General features: G+C 35.5%; 1 protein-coding gene across 1 annotated transcript in view; it reads right to left on the bottom strand.

Moving 5' to 3' along the window:
- Positions 1-21,611, bottom strand: part of LOC134538369 (uncharacterized) — a 408,182-nt gene that overhangs the window by 10,900 nt on the left and 375,671 nt on the right. The window contains exons 4-7 of the mRNA XM_063379678.1: positions 15,012-15,261; positions 12,118-12,398; positions 11,191-11,564; positions 3,496-3,589 (exon numbers count right to left, since the gene is read on the bottom strand). Of these exons, the coding sequence (XP_063235748.1) occupies positions 3,496-3,589; positions 11,191-11,564; positions 12,118-12,398; positions 15,012-15,261 (999 nt within the window). The remainder of the gene's footprint in view (positions 1-3,495; positions 3,590-11,190; positions 11,565-12,117; positions 12,399-15,011; positions 15,262-21,611) is intronic.

The following is a 21,611-nucleotide window of genomic DNA, read 5'->3' as shown; positions in this document are numbered from 1 at the left end:
TGTTTGGCATAATTTAAACTTTGTGACAACAAAATGTTTGCCTTTAACCAATACTATGTATAAACTAATTTTGTTATAAAAATTGTAACAAATGGTTAGTTCTTTAACTACCATCTACTGCACAGTAATGAAACAGCAAACTGAAGAGTTTCTTTTAGTAATTTCAAGTTGGTCATGCTGTTAGTAGGTTGCAATGTGACCAACTTACCAACCTCTGCATCCAGTGAATTCACATCAATATCGAGTCAAAGGTCTGGTGACTGCAACACAATAAGCAGTAAAGTCTATTGTGAACTTGGGGGAAAATGTGTCAAGACACCTGCAACTGTTCTATAGTGTGAACTAGTTAGTGCCTAAGTTCAATGTGTAGTACATGTTCGAAACATGCATACCACCTCACCTGGCAAGAATACCACAGAAATTATGTATCTTTTCTTGCCGCCATACTCAGTGCAATGTCTTTTGCATTATATTTATAATGGCTGATAATTGGTTTTTAACACATGCCTCAAACAAATGATAAAGATTAACAACTCTCTAAATTCTGACAGTAGGAAACAGCGGATATTTTACAAGGAATTTATCAGTGGTGAAGCTTGCAATGTAGAAACATGAAATATCAGAATTTTGTAGTAAGGTGATAAAATTTGATTTAAGGTAAATTGAATTAAAACCTTGTAAAGGGTTTTACTTTTTTTTAAGTAGCTTAGAAACAGAATTAAATTTGTAAAATATTATACATCAACCCTTTAAGTTTAGTTCTATGGCAAAACTGGCGCCTTTGTCAACTTCTGTGGTTCTTGCATGAAAAATGCAGGCACTTTCCAAGTCAGTTAATTTGGCATATTTCTCCTGCCATTAACACGCTAGTAGTGTTTAGTCCAATTTTTTAGGTATAAGAGCAGTATTGTCTCCCCAGCTTCAAACTTCCAATGTAGTTTTAGGTCATATATTTCCTGTATGTGTAACAAGCCTCCAAAGAATTGTCAGTCTGTCTGACAAAATATTTGTGCCAATTTGCAGTATGTAGCAGCATGTGTTGCTAATGAATTAAAAAACTGTTGACACAATATCACCTAGCTTTTGTTTTACATCGTTATGTCTGGTATTAACAGGCTGAAGTAAGTGACCACTAAGAGGTAATAACTTATTACTTTGCAGACTTCACATGACGTTAAAGTAACAATATACATTAAGTGTTATCTTCACAAGTGTTTCTGAGGTATAAAATGATACATCTGTTTTGCAAGCTGATGCTAAATATTTAAAAACAAAAATAACTGAGGTTAGTCACCCTGAATGAAAACGTTTACAAAAATAATAAGATCCATAACGATGTACTATCTTTGTTCTTAATCACTCTGCACTGCAGGTTCCTTCAGAGACTTCAGAGGAATGAAATTTATTATTTCAGGGGATGAAAGATAGTTTTTAATTACTTATAGTACGTTCTGGCTGAAGAACTGATTCTATACCTTTTAGATTCTCATAGAGAATAGTTCAATAATAGTGTCATCAGTTCTAAGCATGACCTTATTTAAGACATTCAATCGATAGCCTCCATCTCTCAAATTATGATTGGAGTTCAGCGATGATACTCGCAGTATAGTAATGTGTGTCTGCTAACATTGGAACATTTTCTTGCAGTACACATTTTTTAAAGTCAAAAACTGGACTGAAATGCCCTTAAAACCAATGTCCTTGGAGGCAGTGATAACAAACATGTCATTCCTATGCAACTGTTGTGGTTTGAATCGCAACACCCAGCCCAATCCTTAATTTATGAGCTATAGTACAAGTTGACAAGTCAATATAACCTTGAGGTTTCCATCATCTTGAGCATCCGTGCCTAATCACATGACATAAAGCCCAATACTTACCGAAATATACAACAATCAGGTTTCATATAGCTTAATATGTAGTTCCTATATTCAGTAGTGGCCCTAGGCTATTTACTTCTTTGGAGGCCCTTCTCGGAAAACTGGAAAAATGTACTTTTTCAAACATTTTTTACCCAACTGGAACTTAAATTTTGACGATAGTTTTGCTAATTTATCTAAGGATATATTGATATTCTTTACTGATTAATTATCCTCAGATCAGTTTCATAAATGCTTAAAATCAAATTTCCGGCATTATCCCATCATAAGTGGCAAAAAAATCTTTGAAAGTTTTTCTCTAATACAAAATCATGAACTGAAATAGGTATTCACTTACACATTAAGTAAAAAGATTATACAAATTTAATTTTCCTTTTCCCATGAATGTCCATATTTTTAACAGAACACTAGGCAAACAAAATTAAATAAAAATTTAAAGCACTGGTATGAGTTCCTGTGTATTCACTTAGCTTGCCCTGCCTTGGAGCCGCCCCTACCTATTTTAATGCAATAACTTAATATATTATGGAATTTTAATTAGTTAATTTGAAACTGGTTTAGTTCATTCCTTAAGTTTTTTAGATGTCATTCAATCTCTTAATTTTAGAGTTCAAATCATTGACGTGACATGCGACTTTGTTTAATTAAATGTCAATACTTGTGAAAATTCTGTTGGAAAGAAAAGTAAATTAAGGAATACAAAATTAAATCATGATTCAAAGTTTTAGATACTATGAGTAAGGACAGAGTTTAAAACTAGTTTTAATACTTCGAAAAGATTTCGTATTTTTGTTGATAGGAATCGAGTGTATACAGGTTGTGAATGTATAATGAATGGTCCCTCGCACTTTAAAAAAAAACTTTGGAAACTATACTAATCCCTCACTTAGAATGACTAATACATTCCTAAAAATGTTTGTGTTATTCAAAATTGCATATTCTGAAGCGTTAGTCTCCATAAATAGCAAAGGCTAATTGACTTTATGTGTTCCAAAATGTGTAGGAAAATATTCTTTATCATAATATAAATGTGTAGAATAACACTAAACAATAAATATGTCACACCATTTATCTTTATAAACCAACCATAGAATACTTTGTATGACACCGCGTAACGGGAGATAGGTGGTTAAGTACTTATCGTCAGTCAGCTAGTTTTGTTTGTCCGACCAGGCGTGACCTTCAACTCACATCGCGTACATACCTTTCCACGAACTTTCCAAACCATCCTTTACTGCCAGTGAAACTTATACTACTATCCAAATATTTACATTTTAATTTTTCAAAAATTAAATTGCTTATTCACGTATTACTGCTTGGTTCACACCAATCCTGTCAGGCCCGTGTTCTTTTTTTTATTGCACTATTCATTTAACAACCTTTTCCATGTAAATTACCAGTTTATTTCTGTTCCGGTATCTAATGTCAAATATATTCCCACTAGTACAACCAACAGCATCATACTTATATAAACATTTGATAAGAGTCCTTATTTCATACGATTATGAGCACAATTACTTAAAACTTGTGACCAACTTGAGTGTGGCCTTCATGACATTCTGCACGCCGTAATACTACTATTAATAGTTTGCAACACGATGCATTATGCACTCACTTGGAAGTCATGATTCCAATATGATTCCAACTGCAGGTGCTTGCGCACGTAGTTACCGGCAGACAAATGGGCTTGGTCTGTGGCTAGGGGACAACGTTATGACCTGGCGGCATATGCGCGGATGTAAAAACACTTAGTCCTTTACACTCCATAGCCGCAACTGAGCTTCGCTTGGCTGATGTTTGTACAACAGCTGATAGCGTAGTCAGGCCTGAGCGCACATCTCTTCCTCATATGGCTAACTGTATGCCATGGTACACCTGTTGTTTACTGAGTTGAAGCAGACTTTGTGGGTCATGCCCGACTTAATTTTGCCTGAGACGATTTTGTGCTAACTGAAATTTACAGACGTGGCAGTTAAATTAACATCACACTAAATGAATTAGTGCAATTTAAAGATGTGCTAAGTGAGGGATTGGTGTACACATTATAATATTGATTCAACAGTTTAACAATTTTATTGGGCAACAAAAATTAAAAAAAATTCTTAAATCTTGCAAAATAATGCTTAGTATTTCAAGCAAAGAACAGTGTTAAATATTTCTTTAGTTTAGAAAACAACATAACTACCAAGTTTAAGCGAGATTTTTTTATTTGAATTTTTCATGGTATAGGCCAACAATTTTATATGTGTTTAGTTGTTGATGGTGGCTTGTAGTATTAAATAGAATGCCAATTTACAGTTGCAAATTTCTATTGAAATAAATAGGCTAACTATATAATCTAATAATTTGAGAAGCATTATATTATAAAATCCTTTTTAAAAACTGTTCACGACATGTCACTTGACTTAGTGAGTACAATGATCACTAAGAAAATTCATTTCTGCTTTCCTAGACATGAAATATCACACACTGCTTACAGAGTTTTCACTATTTCTATAAGTTTAAACTTTGTGAGATATGTTTTTTTATGTCTAATTCCTATCAAATTAAAATCAAAATGACATAAAAAATGAAATTGAAAATGTTAAATTTCATGTTTCTCAAATAAAGGCTTCCCATAGGTACTTAAGAGAATGTACATTTTACAGTAAGTTTGTGCTTATTTCTTTATAATTAACTTGTTTAACACGAGAGCTAAGTTTTAGGTTTTAATTACAAAAGTGTTAGTAATATGCATGTTGTTTATCATACACTCATTATAATGATTTACTAGTCAAATTTTTTTTAACTTTTATTTAAGTGAATAAAAATTTGTGACAAGTGTTAGGTTTTGCTTGTTTTTATTGGATAGATTATTGAGAACATATAGCTTTGTACCTAGTGTTATTAAGCAAATATATAAGTATTCCGCAGTTCTTTATTGGGAAAAAAATGAACTCCACATGATGCAGAATATAATTTTAAATATTTCTTCTTTATTTTGAAAATGTACCTTCGGTGAGTACTGGAAGCCCAGTTCCCCACCGTCATTAGCTGCACCCCCTCTGGTCTCTAACTTAACTCATGTTTCTTGGACTAAATTACTTTTAACTATTAATAACAAAATTGCAGGATCTCAAGTCCAATGGAATTCATTTGTTGTTTTAATAGAAGACAAGTGTGCTAAGGTTGATTATGTAACAATCATATAATTTAGTTTACTGTTTTTCTTGTGTGAATTGTGCACAATGGTTAAGAACCCCCCCTACCAACACCAGATCCTCCTGGTAGTTGAGCACGGCAGTAATACGGGGCAGACATACTTTTCTGTGGCTGTCCAAAAACTTTGCATCACTAACCATCATTCTGGTATCATCGCTCCCAAGTGCCATAAAATCATTTACGACTTAGGCTGCAAACATAACTCTGCCACGCTGCCGTGCCGTGGAGTTACTAACTTACGGCACAGAGGCGGACACAGGATTCACTTCTGGGAGGATTTTGAGAGGAAAAGGTGGGGGAGGGGAGGATCACTGGCTCCGGGCAAACCGGACACAGTTGCTCATGGCCCCACGCCGGTCCTTCTACTACTGATGCACCTGTCATGTTAAATGTTTGCCATTAAATAGAACAATCATATTTATTATACAACAAAAATTTACTTTAGTCAATTTTTTTCATGCTATTTATTCTTATTATTACTATTCATATTTATTCTTATTATTACTATTCATTAGTTATACTTTTAACATACAACAGAGTAAATAAATATTCAAAACCATAGTCTAAATTGAAGTTCTGGTTGGCTTAAACACCTTGTTTTAAGGAGTTTATTTCATAACCCCGAGACCCTCGGTAAGGCTTCTCTCCAAATATTAGCGGCCCACAAAAGCAAATGGCCACTGGCACCACAAAGTCTAGGGTCGTCACTGCCCCAAACACACCGGTGGACTGGAGAAACTCCCTCAGAAAATTTTAAAATGTTAACACGTAAATAGGCCTATGTTTTTTCAGCCATATGAATAACCTTTGCAACTTTATAGATTTATACAAAATTAGATCCTAACTTTATTATTAACAGCTATATATCTTTGATAAGTATTTAAAAAAAAAAGCAAAATAATTGAGTTAATAAGTCACTTCATCTGGTGCATTTTTTACCGTTCTGAAGAGTGAGTTGGGTTGGGTGAGAAGGGAAGGGGGGAGGGTAACAGAGAGAGAGAGAGAGAGAGAGAGAGAGTGCACGTGCACCCCTTGTGGATCAGCCTCTGCTCCAGGAAATTGTATTCGCTAATTCCATTGCACTTAGACCTGCCGGAACTATACGCTATGGCTTAACAATATTTCAAGGGTAACTTCACATGGAGCGCAACGATCACCATTCATGTTTTACATGTACCGTGCATGTATAAAAGCAATGTTAATGACAATAACTTGTTTTCAACTGCCACTGTCATGTAGCAAGTAGCATTTATGATGGGGCTGACGACCCACGACAGCACAAATTTGTTAGACGTAGAAAAAACTTCTCGCTGCAAGTCCACCCACTAAAGGCATTAGGTCCTCCCTCGGTATACAAGTAATAATTTCTTTCTCAATGCCTCTATTTTTTTTACTTTAAAAAAACATTTCACAAACATACTACACCTAAAAGACCCAAACTCATACTGTTCTCGTGGAAAATATTAAATTTCTAAATAAAAAAAAAATTGATACTTTCAACCCTAAGGAAAAATTTAAGAGTTCAATGTTTAGGTTGTTAACTGTAATAATTTGTAAAATATGCATTAGTTTCTAAAAATTACTAAATAAAATTCTAATTTCAGTAAAAACAACCTAGTTATCATAATAAGACCCTATGTATAAACAACTTTATATATTGGCAAGAGTGTATGTATGTGTACATAGCTATAGAGTCATGTAATGTCAAAAATACAACTTACATTCATTAACGTGGTATGGAACTGTTTTCTTACAAACAATATTACTTTTCTTTTCAAGCAGCATATAAATGTAATTTTATGTGGCAGCAATGTAGCTTGTATAATTCTATTACTTGGAGAATTAAACAAAAGAACTTAAGTAAAAACAGAACTTTTAATAATAATTAGTTGGAAAAAAGTGTAGGCATCAGTAAAAATTTGTAACATTCTACTAAAATAATGGGGTAATAGGTGCTATAAAACTGAAATTAAACTAAGATACAAACATCTCTATTCTAATGGTTATAAGCAGGAAATAACTAGCAAGACATCTATTCCTACAGGAAAGGGTTCAGAAATAAGGAAAAAAAAAACTATAAAATCACACAACTTAAACAAAAAGTAGACTTTATTTACATGTAGCAAGCTTTACACTTATATCATTCAGTGTTATGTTACGAAAAAAAATTCTACAGCACATACATTTTTAATGTAACACATTGTCAGTTTAGTGCATTGCTACCATTATGTTAATAAAAAAAGTGGTTTCTATATATTGCTTAAAAAGCCAAGCATGAACAAGTGAAAACATAAAAAAAGGTCTCTAAAAATCAAAAGGATCACTAAAATGTTAAAATTTAGCCTATTGAACTTAGATTGGTAAAAGCCCCATGAGTGCATGCATACACACATACACATAACGTAATCTAGTCTCAGTAGCTTTAAACTCTTCACAACTGTCTATGATCTATCTGTACTTGTTTTAGGTCACAGTTCTATGCATGCATTATTATTACTATGCACAAAACTACTACAAATCAAAAATAATTTTAAAACTTCATCATGTAACAAAAAATCATAAGTACGGAATAATAAATTATGATTATTAAAATCATAAACCACTGTATGGCCACAATTAAAAAATTAACAATCCAGGTTCAGAAATTAACGTTATTCCATAATTTGAAATATTTAATACACATCCAAACTGCATTATTCTAGCTTAATAATCATATACAGTTGATATATAGCAACAAAAGTTTTATTTTTATAAAAATAAATTATCTATATGAAGTAACAACATAAGTTTCAAAAATGACTGATGTAACACACAACATAAATGCAGCCATGCCAAACACAAGGTTTTAAATAAGTTTGTATACAAACACAAGCTTCAATGCTACAGTGCACAAATTCATGCAACTATAAACTAAAAACATAAATATCTTGCATTCATGCCACAATAACTTCAAAAATAAAATTTTAAAAATAATTTGGCTTACACACTATGCAAGAGAAATTGGGAAAAAAATAATCAATTTCATTGTTAAAACAAAACATTTACCAAACTCAAAAATATAATATAAAAAGACTGAAATATGAAGATTCCAAGTGAGCTAACAAGTCTTTTTCTTTCTGAATAAACTCCTGTGTCGAGAGAAGCTGTCTTATCAAGTGGCAATGGTCTTTAGGGAAAAAATAAATTTATAATTATGATAACTCCAATGATAAGTGTTAACATACGAGAATGATGCTGTAAGATTCAACATCCAAAATCGACACTACCATATGTTCTACGACTCGTTAAATGTGTGTGTTACTAACAATTCATTTTGTTAAGTAACATAAAGACATTTTTTCTCAACTTGCTAAAATTACACTGATCAGCAGGGGCATATATTTAATGTGTGTTCTGAAGCATGTGCCATGTACCATCTCCTCACCTTAATGGTGATTTATAGTCATGGAGACGCAAGCACTTTCATTTCGTGATTTCATCAAACTCACATTATACTGACCGTTTAACCTAGTCACAAGTAGCTAACTGTACGGAATGCCACAAAACATGCCAAATGCCTATTATAAGACTGGGATGATGTTTAAAAAACACACCACAAAAAAAAATACTGTACTGTTTCCTGAACAATACCGATGTTATATTCACGAATGCATTAAGTAAAATTATCTAATAAGATAGTGTGATAAGTAAGTGTAAGTACTAAATAATGGCTTAAAAATTAGTATGTCTGACTTGTTTCAATAAATACTTAATATACTTAACAAACAACAAAGTAAAAATACTTAAGTTTCATTGATAAATAATTTGGTTTATTAAGTGATATGGTTTATTTGTCCTACTATCCTCACTGAGTAATAAAGTTGTTATGGAACTGAATAAAACACACTATTGTTCTCTCCCACTTTACAGCAACACTATGGATGTGATAAAAATATCTCGCAACTTTAAAAGCACCAGTTCATAAGAAACAAGGTACGTATTGCAAATAAATATTCTAAAACTTAAATTTAAACCAGCAGTTTTGTAAACAATAAAAATATACCAAAACATACTGTATTTCCATATCTTGAATTCGGTTTTGGCATGTGCATAAAATTCTGTAGCTCAACTCATGGTAGAAAAAACATTCACTTTGGAAGATAAATTGTACAAGTTCCTGCATATATTATCGTATTTTTTCTAATGCAGGTATGTCATATATCTCCTAGAGTTCTGTGAAAAATGCATTGACTTGCCCTTTGGTGATAAAAACATATGATCCAACAGCAAGTAGAAAAGTTAGTTACTTAAAAAACCATTAGCAAAGAGAAAATGAGGCACCTGTAAGGAGATCATAAATTAACTAAAAAAAAAAATGTTGTAAAGTAATCCACGGTACTATCTATTTATTTACTTCCATTCACGTATGTCAATCCCTGACTTTTTCTACTAGGGAGAACCTAACAACACAGGATATCTTATGGAAAAGTGTGCCTTGTTACCTGCCATTGACCTGAAGGGCTGGTTTTTAGCTATTTTAAGAGGAAGCAGATAAAGGTGGCCTATTTTGGAATGCAAAAAAAAAAAAAAAAAAAACCTTTAACATTACACTGGTCTACCATAGTTTAGGTGAAGAAATTATTGAATAAAAAATGTAAGATCATATTTGTTTGAACAGTTGAAGATATGAATACAGTTATTATTTTACAAAATTGGGTAAAAAGACACAAGTTACTTAAACAACGAGTAAAACCTAAATGCTTCTTACGTTATTTAAAGAAGCAAAAACCATGGAAAAATGGATACAGTATTATTTTGAAAATAAATTGTTTTATTCTACCTGTCCACACTTAGAAGCATAAAGAAACTTCAAAATTGTATATATAAATTATTTAATCTAAATACTTCTGACAGTAAGTGTAAACATAAAATTATGGCTGCTATGCCATACACTTGACGCACAGTGTGATTTACACTGTTCATCTTTGCATTATAATAGCATAGTTTAGTTGTCTTTTAAGATTGGTTAAAATGAGAAAACCAAGAATATTTCACACTTGTTGACTATCACTTCAAATCTGAAGTAATTAAAACCATTTTCAGAAAATAAAAGAAAGCATTTTGTGTATTACAGCAAACATTAACACTTACGCACCACATTAAAAAATAACATAATTACACAGAACCTTGAAAATAACCGTCTATCAAAGTCGCCTATTTATGTTTACTAAACTATAATAATCTTTAATTACTGAAACTATGTTTAAATTATGTACATATGCCATTTTTTCAACCACTTTATGTACAGCCATTGATATTGATATATATGACAGAGGGAAGCTAACTGTACAATAAAATAAATTTTATTAAATAATAACAACCACTGCCCATTGCTCACTTCACAGAAACCACATATCAGACAAATTGACAGATGTATCAAAACACCATTTTAAGATGGTTTACTCTGTGCAGTCATTTAACATTTGCACTAAAACAATAGTAGCAAAACAATAATTTTAACTGAATTTCTGTGTGTAAATTCGATGCAACAATATTGTGAGCTCTGTATTCTCATAGCATTCACTGAGTTCACCAATCAATGAAATTTGTGTTAGTTGCAACCCAGTTTACACAGGCTGACTTCCTGTAATCTACATAGTGGAATGCTTGCTTGCAGGTCATACCCAGTGAGACACAGATGTTTGGGTATTTAATCTGTAGAGGACATAAGTGATTAAACTGGTGATTTTCTGCAACGTGCTATTCCTATTATATGAGTTATTCTTGTCAAACAGATTATATGATATCAGACAGCATAGCAGAATGAGAAACCAGAAACTGTTCCGTTAATAGGTAATGAACGTAAGGTTCAAGGTCCTCTACAAATAAACTCCAAAATCATCTGCACACTTTTGTGTCACCTGTTTATTGGTTTGTGGTCTTGCAAGATGTTTCACGAGGGTATGCATGTGATTATTTTACTTCTTTGGTTTAAGATTTCTGACTGACCCAGAGTCCTGCTCGCACTGTATAATCAGACAGTAGCAACCCAAAGATGTGAGTAACCCTGAGCTTGCCCGGTCTCTGGTGAAGTACAGCAGCGGTGGAAGGGCGACCGGCTCGGCCTCACGTCAGCAGGTACTCACCGTTGAGCTGCCTGCCGAGGGGCCGCGCCTTGCCCAGGTCGAGGTACAGCTCCGAGCCTGCCCCCGAGGCGTCCAGGCGCCCGCCCCCGCCGTCGAGGGCGGCCAGAGCGTCAGCCCCGGCCGGCGCGGAGGGCGTCTCCGGGGAGTCGAGCGGCCGCGTGCCCACGAACGAGCTCTCCAGCCAGCAGAGGCGGCCGCTCCCGCGCGGACTGCCCGAGCGCGGCGACGGCGAGGGCCGGTCCCCGGGACTCAGGGCCTCGCCGGAGCCGCCCTTCGCGCTCGACACGTAGTGCACGATGGCCGACGTCACCTCCTTGATGGACGTCCGCACCTCCGACAGGTTTGGCACCTGCTGAGCCTGGAGCATGTACACAACCTGTTACACTTAGCTTAGTGACACCTAGGTAGGTCAAGCAATTTGTTACCTGCCAACTCACCCCTAATTTTCTGAGAAAATGGGGTGGGAGACAAAGTGTAATCAGGAGATTTGGGCTGGAGAGACTCAAATTTCCCCCATCCTTCTAGGAGGACTTGCCATTAGCCGAGGTGGCGGCAAAGAAGGAAGATGTGCCAGCAGGCAGTGGCGTAGCTAGGATTTGTGTATGGGGGGTGTTAAGAAGCATGCCCCCCCCCCCCTCGTATTAAAGCGGGGGGTCCGAGGGTCCTCCCCCGGGAAAATTTGGATTTTAATGTGTAAAAAAGTGCTATTTTAGTAGTTTTCGGTACTTAAATTTAAATATTGTAATGGTAAAAATTTTATTAATTTTAATATGAAATTTGTTTGAGTGATGAATAAGAAATTAATTAAAGATTTGGTGCTAAGGGGGGGGTATGAACCCCTAACCCCCCCCCCCCCTGGCTAAGCCCCTGCCAGCAGGAGGGGTGTGGTAGAGGAGGGGAGGGCGACTCACATGTCTCCGGTCCTCCTCGGAGGGCTCGCCGTCGGGCGAGGCGGCCGCGGAGGAGGGAGACGGCGCCGGCAGCAGCCCCGCGGCCAGTCGCTCGGCGGGGGTGCGCGGGCGAGCCAGCCGCTCCTGCGAGCGCCAGCCCAGGTAGGGCTGGCGGTGGCTGAAGGAGGAGCGCGTCGAGCCGCAGGGAGAAGTGCTGGTGGACGTGGCGGCGCTGCTGTTGAGGCGACTCGTGCTCCAGCGCGTGAACACGTGCGGCGTGGGGCTTGGGCTCAGCAGCTGACCTGCTCACACACACCACACTGACAATCACCACTCTTTCTTTGGCAGAAAAGAATAATATGAAACCATATACAGCTGCTTCACGTTGATGATCGGACTACAGTGTCTGGACTCGCTATTGACGAACTCTTGCCAGCAATAAACACAGTTTAGTAGTGGTTACTTGATCATGTGTAACTTTACAAAGGAACTGGCCTTGTTTTCGATGAATGAACAAAGTAAAAATAATTGATTACGTGAAGGTAAATTGTGTTCAGCCTTGAGTTAAATAATATTGACTCGTTAACTTCGGAATATATAATGCCATTTATGGGCAATGAATTGAAAACCAAGCAATGGCTAAACGAATGGATGGGTTAATGGAAGAACCCAGAGAAAACCCACTAGCTACAGACAATGTGCACCAATTGTTCAATTTTTGAATAATCTGAGTTCGACCCCACTGGGAATCAAACCAAGATTATCTAAATTTGAGGCAAAAGATTTAACAACTCAACCATCGTGTCCACCTAAACATTGGAAACATCCTAGATGTTTCTATGATGATTTTTGAGAACCATTTACAGACGAAATCATGACAACTGCACTAGTATTCTATCCCGGATCCTCTTAAATACGAGTCCTCGCTCCATCAAGGAAAAAACGAGAATACAGCAAAGCGATGTTAGAATAACTGTGTACGACCAACCGGCAAGAAGATATTAAACAGAGCCGAAGACTAAAAATTAATGCGTTTTCCTAATCTTTTCCAAGTCATTTCATAACAATACTTAATAATAAGTAAACTAACGCAAACAGGGGAGACGGAACTGTTTCTATTTACTTTACATAATTTTACATTAATTTCAAATTTAAAATTAGCACTAGCAAACATAATATCCGTAAAAAAAATAGTCTAATGTGTCGAACATTAAAGTTTACAAAATACACACATAATGCTTTACTTATTTTATTTTAATGTGATGACTGATATTATTTATAAAAACATATCGGTTCATTATTTATTTCCTCTGAGCGTATGACCCTAACTGTAGATTATTAGGTAATGTGACTGACTACCCTTCCCTGACCATCAACGTACACCACCCCTGGACGGTAACGTAACACGTATAGTACCCACATGTATTCAATAGAAGTTTCAATCAAGAAAGCCACATTTTAGTGAGTTGACCATTACAGTTAAAATGCTTGATTTTCTACTAGCGACTATAAACATAGTAACATTGTAAATACATATTGTAATAGAACCATGCAATATATATATATATATTTTTTTTTTACGTTTAGCAGCAGTTGTCTATTACCTTTCGAATGGGTGATACCATTGGAGAATACACAAACCAGCTGAAATACTTTCTAAACTATTTGATAAAAACAATATTAATTTTACGTTCTTTAAATGTTTCTTGCAATGGAGAAGGTTTATTTAATTTTTTTTTTTGGACATACGCAATTGCTGGATATACTGTGTGTCACAATAAACCTCAATAACAGACAGATGATGGATATACGAAACAGATGAATGTGCAAATACATAGAAAGTAAGCCAAAAACAGCGTTTGTTAAAAAAAAAAGAACATAGCACAGAAAATTACTGGAATGAATCAGAAACATATATGTAGGCTACTTATATACACACACATACACGATTTAGCATTTATTGCATTGAAATCACTCCCCGTCAAAAACTAATATATACTAGTTCACAACTGGGGGGTTAAGGGCAGCATCCCGTTTTCTGGCACCCCCAAACGAGCCCCGGGGTTCGACATCCGGCCCTTGGGTCCACATTAACGATGATGATGACTGTAATGGCTGCCTGGGGTTGCGTCATTACGCAATTAACTCTGAGCCTTGGTCGCAGCTGCCCCATTGTTGACAGCCCACTGTGCCTGTCGTGCTGTATTTTTATTTTACTTATTCATTTTCGAATAATTCCCTATTTTTTTACTATGTTGTCTTCCCCGGATTTTGTTAAAATGTTACAAGATAGTACATTACATTAAAATACGTTTACTTTTTTTTAAGTGTTAACTTCACAATAAACCTACAAAATAGATTGTTATCATGATAATTCATTACGTCGATTTGTATGATAAAAAGTATGCTCTACAATGTTCACGTTCACGTGGTTTTGAAATAAAGTATCTCTATGCTAAGTAAAAAAACAAGTAAAAAAAATGGTTATCTGTAAAGTCGGTTTACGGACGATAGTTTAACGTCATAACAAAACATTGATGAAATGATTGCATACTTTTATGAATAAAATAGAATTATTTTTATTTTAATAATAAAAGGATAAATACTTGAAATTATACTAGTAAACAGATTTTTAAAATGCAAGAACAATTAACCTTTATTGCCGAAATTATTGTTGTAATAAGCAATGAAAACCACATTAACATTTCACTTCACTTTATAAACAGTCGACGAAACAGTTCACGTGTAGATGACTTGTAATTAATTATAAAAACTGGCGTTTAGCTATAAAGTTTAAATATAATTATGAACAAGTTTTCGTATAAATAAACTGTAATCAAATATCTATCATCAATTATATGAATCACCATAATTGTTTAGTCAATTGTAACATAAGCTATTGTTACTGCGCTGACCCGTGGGGCTGCGCGGCGCGGCGGACTGCGTGGACCCGAGGCTGGACAGCGACGTGGTCTTGGAGCCGAGGCCCGGCCAGCCGTCGCGCGGCGGCCGCTGCTGCTGCCCTCGCAGCCAGCCCTCCGGGGTGCGCGCCGCGCTCGAGTTCTTGTACCAGTCGGGCACGTTCAGCTTCTGCAGGGAGCGCTGCACGCGGAGCTGGTGCTCCGACATCACCCGCTCCCCCTTCTGCAGCTCGTTCTCCGGCGGCTGTGGACAGCACGGCCACCCTTCAGTCCCTCTGCAAGAGCTGGCAGTTCAACCATGTGCCCGTCTTTCCGGAGAACTGACACAACTCACGGGAGAACTGGAGGAACTGTACGAGAAACTCAGCTGTGGCTACAAAGACTCAGTTCAATTATTATTTGTTCAGATCAGGATTCAGATGAACTGACATTCAAACTGAACGTGTATAGTGCCCTTAACGCTGGGTCAATTAACTAAGCAAGAAACGCAAGACGTGTGCAGTGCAATTCGAACATCGGTCAACTTTCAACTTCTTGCGTATTCGAAGTTAAGTTTTCCGAAAACTTTTAAAGATGCTGATGTTACGCACATAGAAGGCCAAGAAGTTGTTGTTTTTATTACGTACATGAAGTTTTCACATGTTCAACTGCCACTCAGTGAAAGAAACTAATGTATTTAAACCATAAATGTTTACGATAAACATGTTTTATCAAATGAAGCCTCGGTATGAAATTTGTTTTCTACTGTTTTGCAATTTCAAGATGTAGGGTTTGTAACGTCTTGAGATTTCCGTGCTTTATAAACGACCAATATTTTCTTAGTTGGTTACGTGTTGCGTTTGTTGCGCCGTTGCATTTCTTGCGTAGTTTATAAACCCAATCTAAAGGCTAGGCCACCAAACATCGTGCACAACTCTACGTTTATACAAACCACTATAATTTCTCAAATGTGTCTGACTAATAAACGTTAAGATACATTACAGTTGCCTTTTAAATTTTCATTTAGGCCATTTTTTTCCTTCGTATTTAACATAAGTATTTTTTTTTTTGGAAAACAAAAAAGATCAAAAATTTTGGTATGAAAAATTTCGCGAGCACTGTTGTATGTAGTATAAGGACATGCAGGGAGCCTTCATTTTTAAAATTTCAATATCACAAATTGGGTTCACCGTTCAAAGTCCCTAAAACCATTGTGATTGATAAAAAAATAACTATATATATATACATTATAAATTAAATACATACAAGCTAAACAATTAAGGAAAAATATCTCTCTTTCCCCCCAAACATCCCATCTAAATAGTTCTCATCCTTCCCTGGAGTTAATTAGCGTGGGAGCACCGAGTTCCTCCTCACATCTGCGTGCAAGACACTGAACTGGTGAAAATAACCGACTCATAAATGTTATCTCTCGCGTGTATACACTTCCCCTGAGCAGCAAATACACTGCAACCCGAACCAGCAAAATTCTCAAGTGGTATTCTAAGCAAGAACCGGCGGCCACGTCGTTCACTAGTTTTCCAACAACGTAAGAATTTCTAATGACCTGCGTTCCTCGAGGTGCAACATGTAGGCGGCCCTTTTAGACTCCGGTGTTTAAACCCAGTAGGTTTGCAGAATACGTCTTGCACACCAACATACAATTTTAATACATACTACTCTGCAGAAAACGTGACACTTTTATATGCCAATAATAAACATACATATATTAAAGCAAAACAATACACGAATATGCTTGTTGTTCACGCGCATAATAGTAACAATAAATTCCACCAGAAAACGTTCTACAATAAAACTTAATGCAATAAACACTTAGTTATATTTTAACAGTTTTTATTAAAGTTTAATTATTAATTTTCCAGAATTGTTGGGATCCTTGGTCTATAACAAAAATCTAGGTTAGTGAATATTTCAAAGCTATCTTTAATCATAATAATCAAATGCTAAGTCTTGCTTATTTACAGTTTCAAAGTAGTAATTAATTTCAGACTAATGATTAGTCCATTATAACAGATGGGAGGTAATAAGTTAAAATTCTTGTGAATATATGCAATGGAATATTTCAAATTCAAAAGCATTCATAACGTTACGTGCATTATATTGATAGGCCTAACTCCTTGAAAATTATTCCATAATTATTACAAACGAGGTAGTCGTGCAACAATAAAATAGGAGGCGTCATTTATTTTAGGATGTGTGCTTGTACATAACTCAAACTCTGTTACTTCGAGGTTTACGGGAACTCATCGAGTTACCGGGTTTGGTAACAATAACATCCGACGGGCATGAATAAAATTGAACCTTTTACGGTTATCTAGCAATCACGCCGTAAAAATAAAGCATTCATTAAATTTAATAAACTTAGATCAATTTTTAAATCTCTGTATGCGGAGAAGATAATTGTTGATTCCAGTTAATTGAATAAACTGAGCTACTACTCAGCAGAATCCTGATTGGCCATACCATCATCCAATCATGGCCACTTGCAGGGACCAATAATATCTTGCTGTAATTGGCCCTATATAAGTATTTTGCCAGAAGACCCATCCATCGTCCTTGAGAATGATTACAATATAGCAAGCCGAAACGTCGGGCACTTTATATTTCGTCGGGCGTGGTATAACTCCCCTCTCCCCCCTCAAAATAACCCAAGAAGTAGTTAAAGTCTTTGATCAGCATTTAAATAAATTGGTTTGATGCGCGCTCCTTTTGGCATCCCGATGAACCACCACAGCGAAGTAAGTTAATGACAAAAGTTGTTATTTTTTTGCAACTTTTGTTGACTGCTGATATGCTACTTGACTATAAACTCTTGACTCAAGTGAGTGCAAATTTGCATTTGTCGTTCTGGCTTGCTAAACAAAATATTTCACAACCTACCCTTTGTTAGACGCGACTTTTCAAACGGTTACAAACATTAAAAAAGTTAATCTTTGTAACATAGTGATGTTAGATAAGTACCAAATACTGTATATCTGCTATAAACTAAAAACAAAAAGGTACGTGGCCTGTTAAAACCAAAGAAAAAGTCGTCTCAACAGCCGCAAATTTAATATAAATTTCTGGTTAGTAATATATATAAATTTAAAAGGGGATATGTAACTAAATCTTAGACTCTTTGCACAATAATGAGGAGTGATAAAAAAAAACAAGAGCAGTTTGCTTTAAAACACTTTGTTTACATTTGGCCAGACGAGACTTCTAATATGTTTGAGCAATTTTAAAGGAATGTTTTAAATATGTCTTCAAAACAAAAAAAGAAGAAAAATGCAAATGCACTTAAAAAGAGTGCTCACAAAAAATAAATGTTTATACCTTTACGAAAGATTTCTTTGGAAACCAATTGCTGAGAAATAGTTTGTAATAGCTACTACAAGGCAAATACGGCGAATTTGTGCAACGCACATTGCTATGGTTAGTTTTGCATACCACATATGAAATATTTTTTTTTATATAATACTGAATATTTCTTCAAACGCTAACGAATATCGGCGTAAATTTTAAAATGTGTTTGATGTTTCATACAACAATAAGTTTTTAAACCATTGAATAGATGATCGAATAGTCAACAAGTAGTTTTATTTTGTTTTATTGTATTTATTTATGTGTGCAGTAAATACTATAAAACTAGTCAGGGACTACTTTACAAATAACTTAACTATTGCATGTACTGGGACGACACGAAGCATACATACCCGGGCAAGAATCCGAACCCAGTGTTGTTGCGAACACTTTTTTTTCTTAGCGAAACAAGTTTCTTTCATGTAAATGTAAAAATGTACATGATTATTTCAGTTCCGTTTAAAAAAAAAATTACAGTGTGCGGAAACTAATGACAAATTAATTTGTCTGTAAGTCTCCATAGCGTGTGATGTATTAACATTGTGCTTCTACCGGGCAGGATCACAATTCAGTTTGATTAACTGGACTGTGAAAAAACGCCAATAACTCACACAGTGAGTGGTACAGGGGTATATGTGTACATGTATTTTTGTGTATGTGACTAACGACCCGCCCCGGCTTCGCACGGGTGAAATGCTGATACTAAATATACTACAGAATGTCTTTATATACAACGTTCACAACTTTTTTGTCATTAGACAATACAAACATGTTTTCTTTAGAGGTTACTCTTGAAAGAGCGACTTATAATTGACCATGTAAAAAACACTCAACGCTCAAATCTAAGCCTGCAACGTTGAAAGTTTGACCATGCGAATTATTAATGGCCATTGCAAAATATATATTTACCGGAAATTGTAGGCGTTTAAATTGGAACGGTATCTATACCATCACGGACTATTTTGTAGACCTTTTAAGGTGAACAATACTGTAGTACATTATTTTGATCTATCTCGTAGGGTTCAGCCAGCGTTTGCAATGTAAGCGCAAAAAAATGTGTTTATTTACAACATCACATTAGAAACCTCTAAAATTATCAGTGTTTCTCTACTATATTATTCATTTATTATACATATAAACCTTCCTCTTGAATCACTCTATCTATTAAAAAAAACGCATCAAAATCCATTGCGTAGTTTTAAAGATCTAAGCATACATAGGGACAGACATACAGCGGGAAGCGACTTTGTTTTATACTATGTAGTGATAATACATAAATATGCAATAATTAAAAAAAATATATTTCTGTTATGAACTTTTTTTTTTCAAATCTGTGTGTATGCCTGTGTATTATGTTGTCACGTCTATGTATTGTCTCTTTACGTATATCTTAAATTGTATGTAAGTTTTAAGTTTTTTGTGCGATTTGTTTGTTTTTGCTTGATAATGTACGTTTTTTGTGTCACTCTGTGAATGGCCTCCAGCTGAAGAATGGCGCGTAAAACCAAACCAAATGATAACAATATTTATGTTTCTATGCATATGTATGTACATGCAGGGAACTAAGAAGGAGACACGTGGAGACGCCGACGCGACGGCGGAGACGCCATCAACCATGCAGGACAGCCAGCTCTCGCTTCTCGCCTGCACCCTCGGCGAAGCGACGCGACGCCAACACGCCATCTATATAGTTTGCTGGGTGCGTTTGAACTGGCATTTACTCTCTCTCTCTTTCCATAGCACGATATCCGTTAGCGCTGTCCTTGTTTTGGCGTGCTCTGTTGCCAGATATAGCCGAAAAGGTTTTAGACACAACTTTATAATGTAATGGAAAACATTTTTTTAACGCATCTGAAACATAATTTTTTTGTAAAGTAAAATTTGGAATGATAATTTTTGAAATACATTTTCCTGTTGTATTTCATCAAGATCATCGTCTGATCGCCAGCACCTTGTTTTCAGATGTTTTTTATATTAATTAAAATTAAAAAATTGCTCTTTTAAGCATAGCGCAATTTTTTTTATTGGAATTCCCTTTTATTTTAATAGCCTGGCTGCTACAAATTATTTCTCCCGTGAAAAAATAATATGAATTTAGCCTTGAATTTTTTTTGTCAGATTGACTACAACTATATCTGTCAATAAACACTAATTACAGCCTTGAAAATTAAGAAACATTAAAATTAAAAACATTAAAACTTATTATTAAAGGTGGTATACAAAAATAAAAATTTTAATGTTAGCAAGCCGAGTGGGATATATCTGGCAACAGTTGTCGACATTTACTCTATACTGCATGCTAAAAGTGACAGATTATACAGAGGGCGCGGCATATATATTATACAGAGTTAGTACGAATTCCACCGACAAACTTCCGCTCAAAGGTTCATCACGAAAATAATAAAGTTGAAAACCTACACGACTTATGGTCTTAAGTGCTTTCCAAGGCTGTTACGACGCCTTTGAAGTTGGAGGTGAACAACTTTATTACTGCAAAAAATAGAGGACTTATTCCTGATGGAATAATGAACGTATGATTTTGTTTAGTTGAACAAATTTCTTCAACCACCGCATAACTTTTCGCTGTCCAAAAATGATTTCATTGAAATAATTGAGGATAACGCATATATTTTCCCTACATTTTTCTGACGTGCTTTTACCCTTATGACTAGGTCTCACATACAATGTTAAATGTTTTTCGTTACTATACTTATGTAGTGGTTATACAATTGTAACTCGATATCTCCCTTGTATTTAATGTTCCTACGCAGATTTTCAACAGTTATTCACTTGTGCAAAATCATGGGTGAAAAAGGCCGCCTAAGTGATGATAATTACGAAGATTTGCCCGACTTTTTACAGCCACGATATCAAACACAAAGTGAATATCTGTTGAAAATATTTGTGGCCCAACAACAAATGCAGGGGCGGTATTGAGTTACAATTGTATACATAGTACTTAATAAATAGTTATGACCAAAAAAAATCAACATCTACTAGAGCTGTTCAACGTTTTTAGTTTGAGCGCTGAATGTTCTTCCATTATTTATCAGCTCAATACAGGCTGGCTAACCTAGTCCTGTGAGAAACAAAGTATGTACTTTATTCCGTTTAATGAAATAATTAGTGTAAAACGGCTACCAAATGCCTACAGCCACGATTATTTAGCATTTTTTTGGGCAGCAAAGTAGACTTGAAGAACATATACATCTGTTTCACGTTGATGATTGGACCACAGTGCTCCTGACACGC

The sequence above is a fragment of the Bacillus rossius genome, chromosome 1 (genome assembly GCF_032445375.1).
Source record: "Bacillus rossius redtenbacheri isolate Brsri chromosome 1, Brsri_v3, whole genome shotgun sequence".
Taxonomy (NCBI): Eukaryota; Metazoa; Arthropoda; class Insecta; order Phasmatodea; family Bacillidae; genus Bacillus; species Bacillus rossius.
This window is presented reverse-complemented; position numbering and strand designations above follow the sequence as displayed.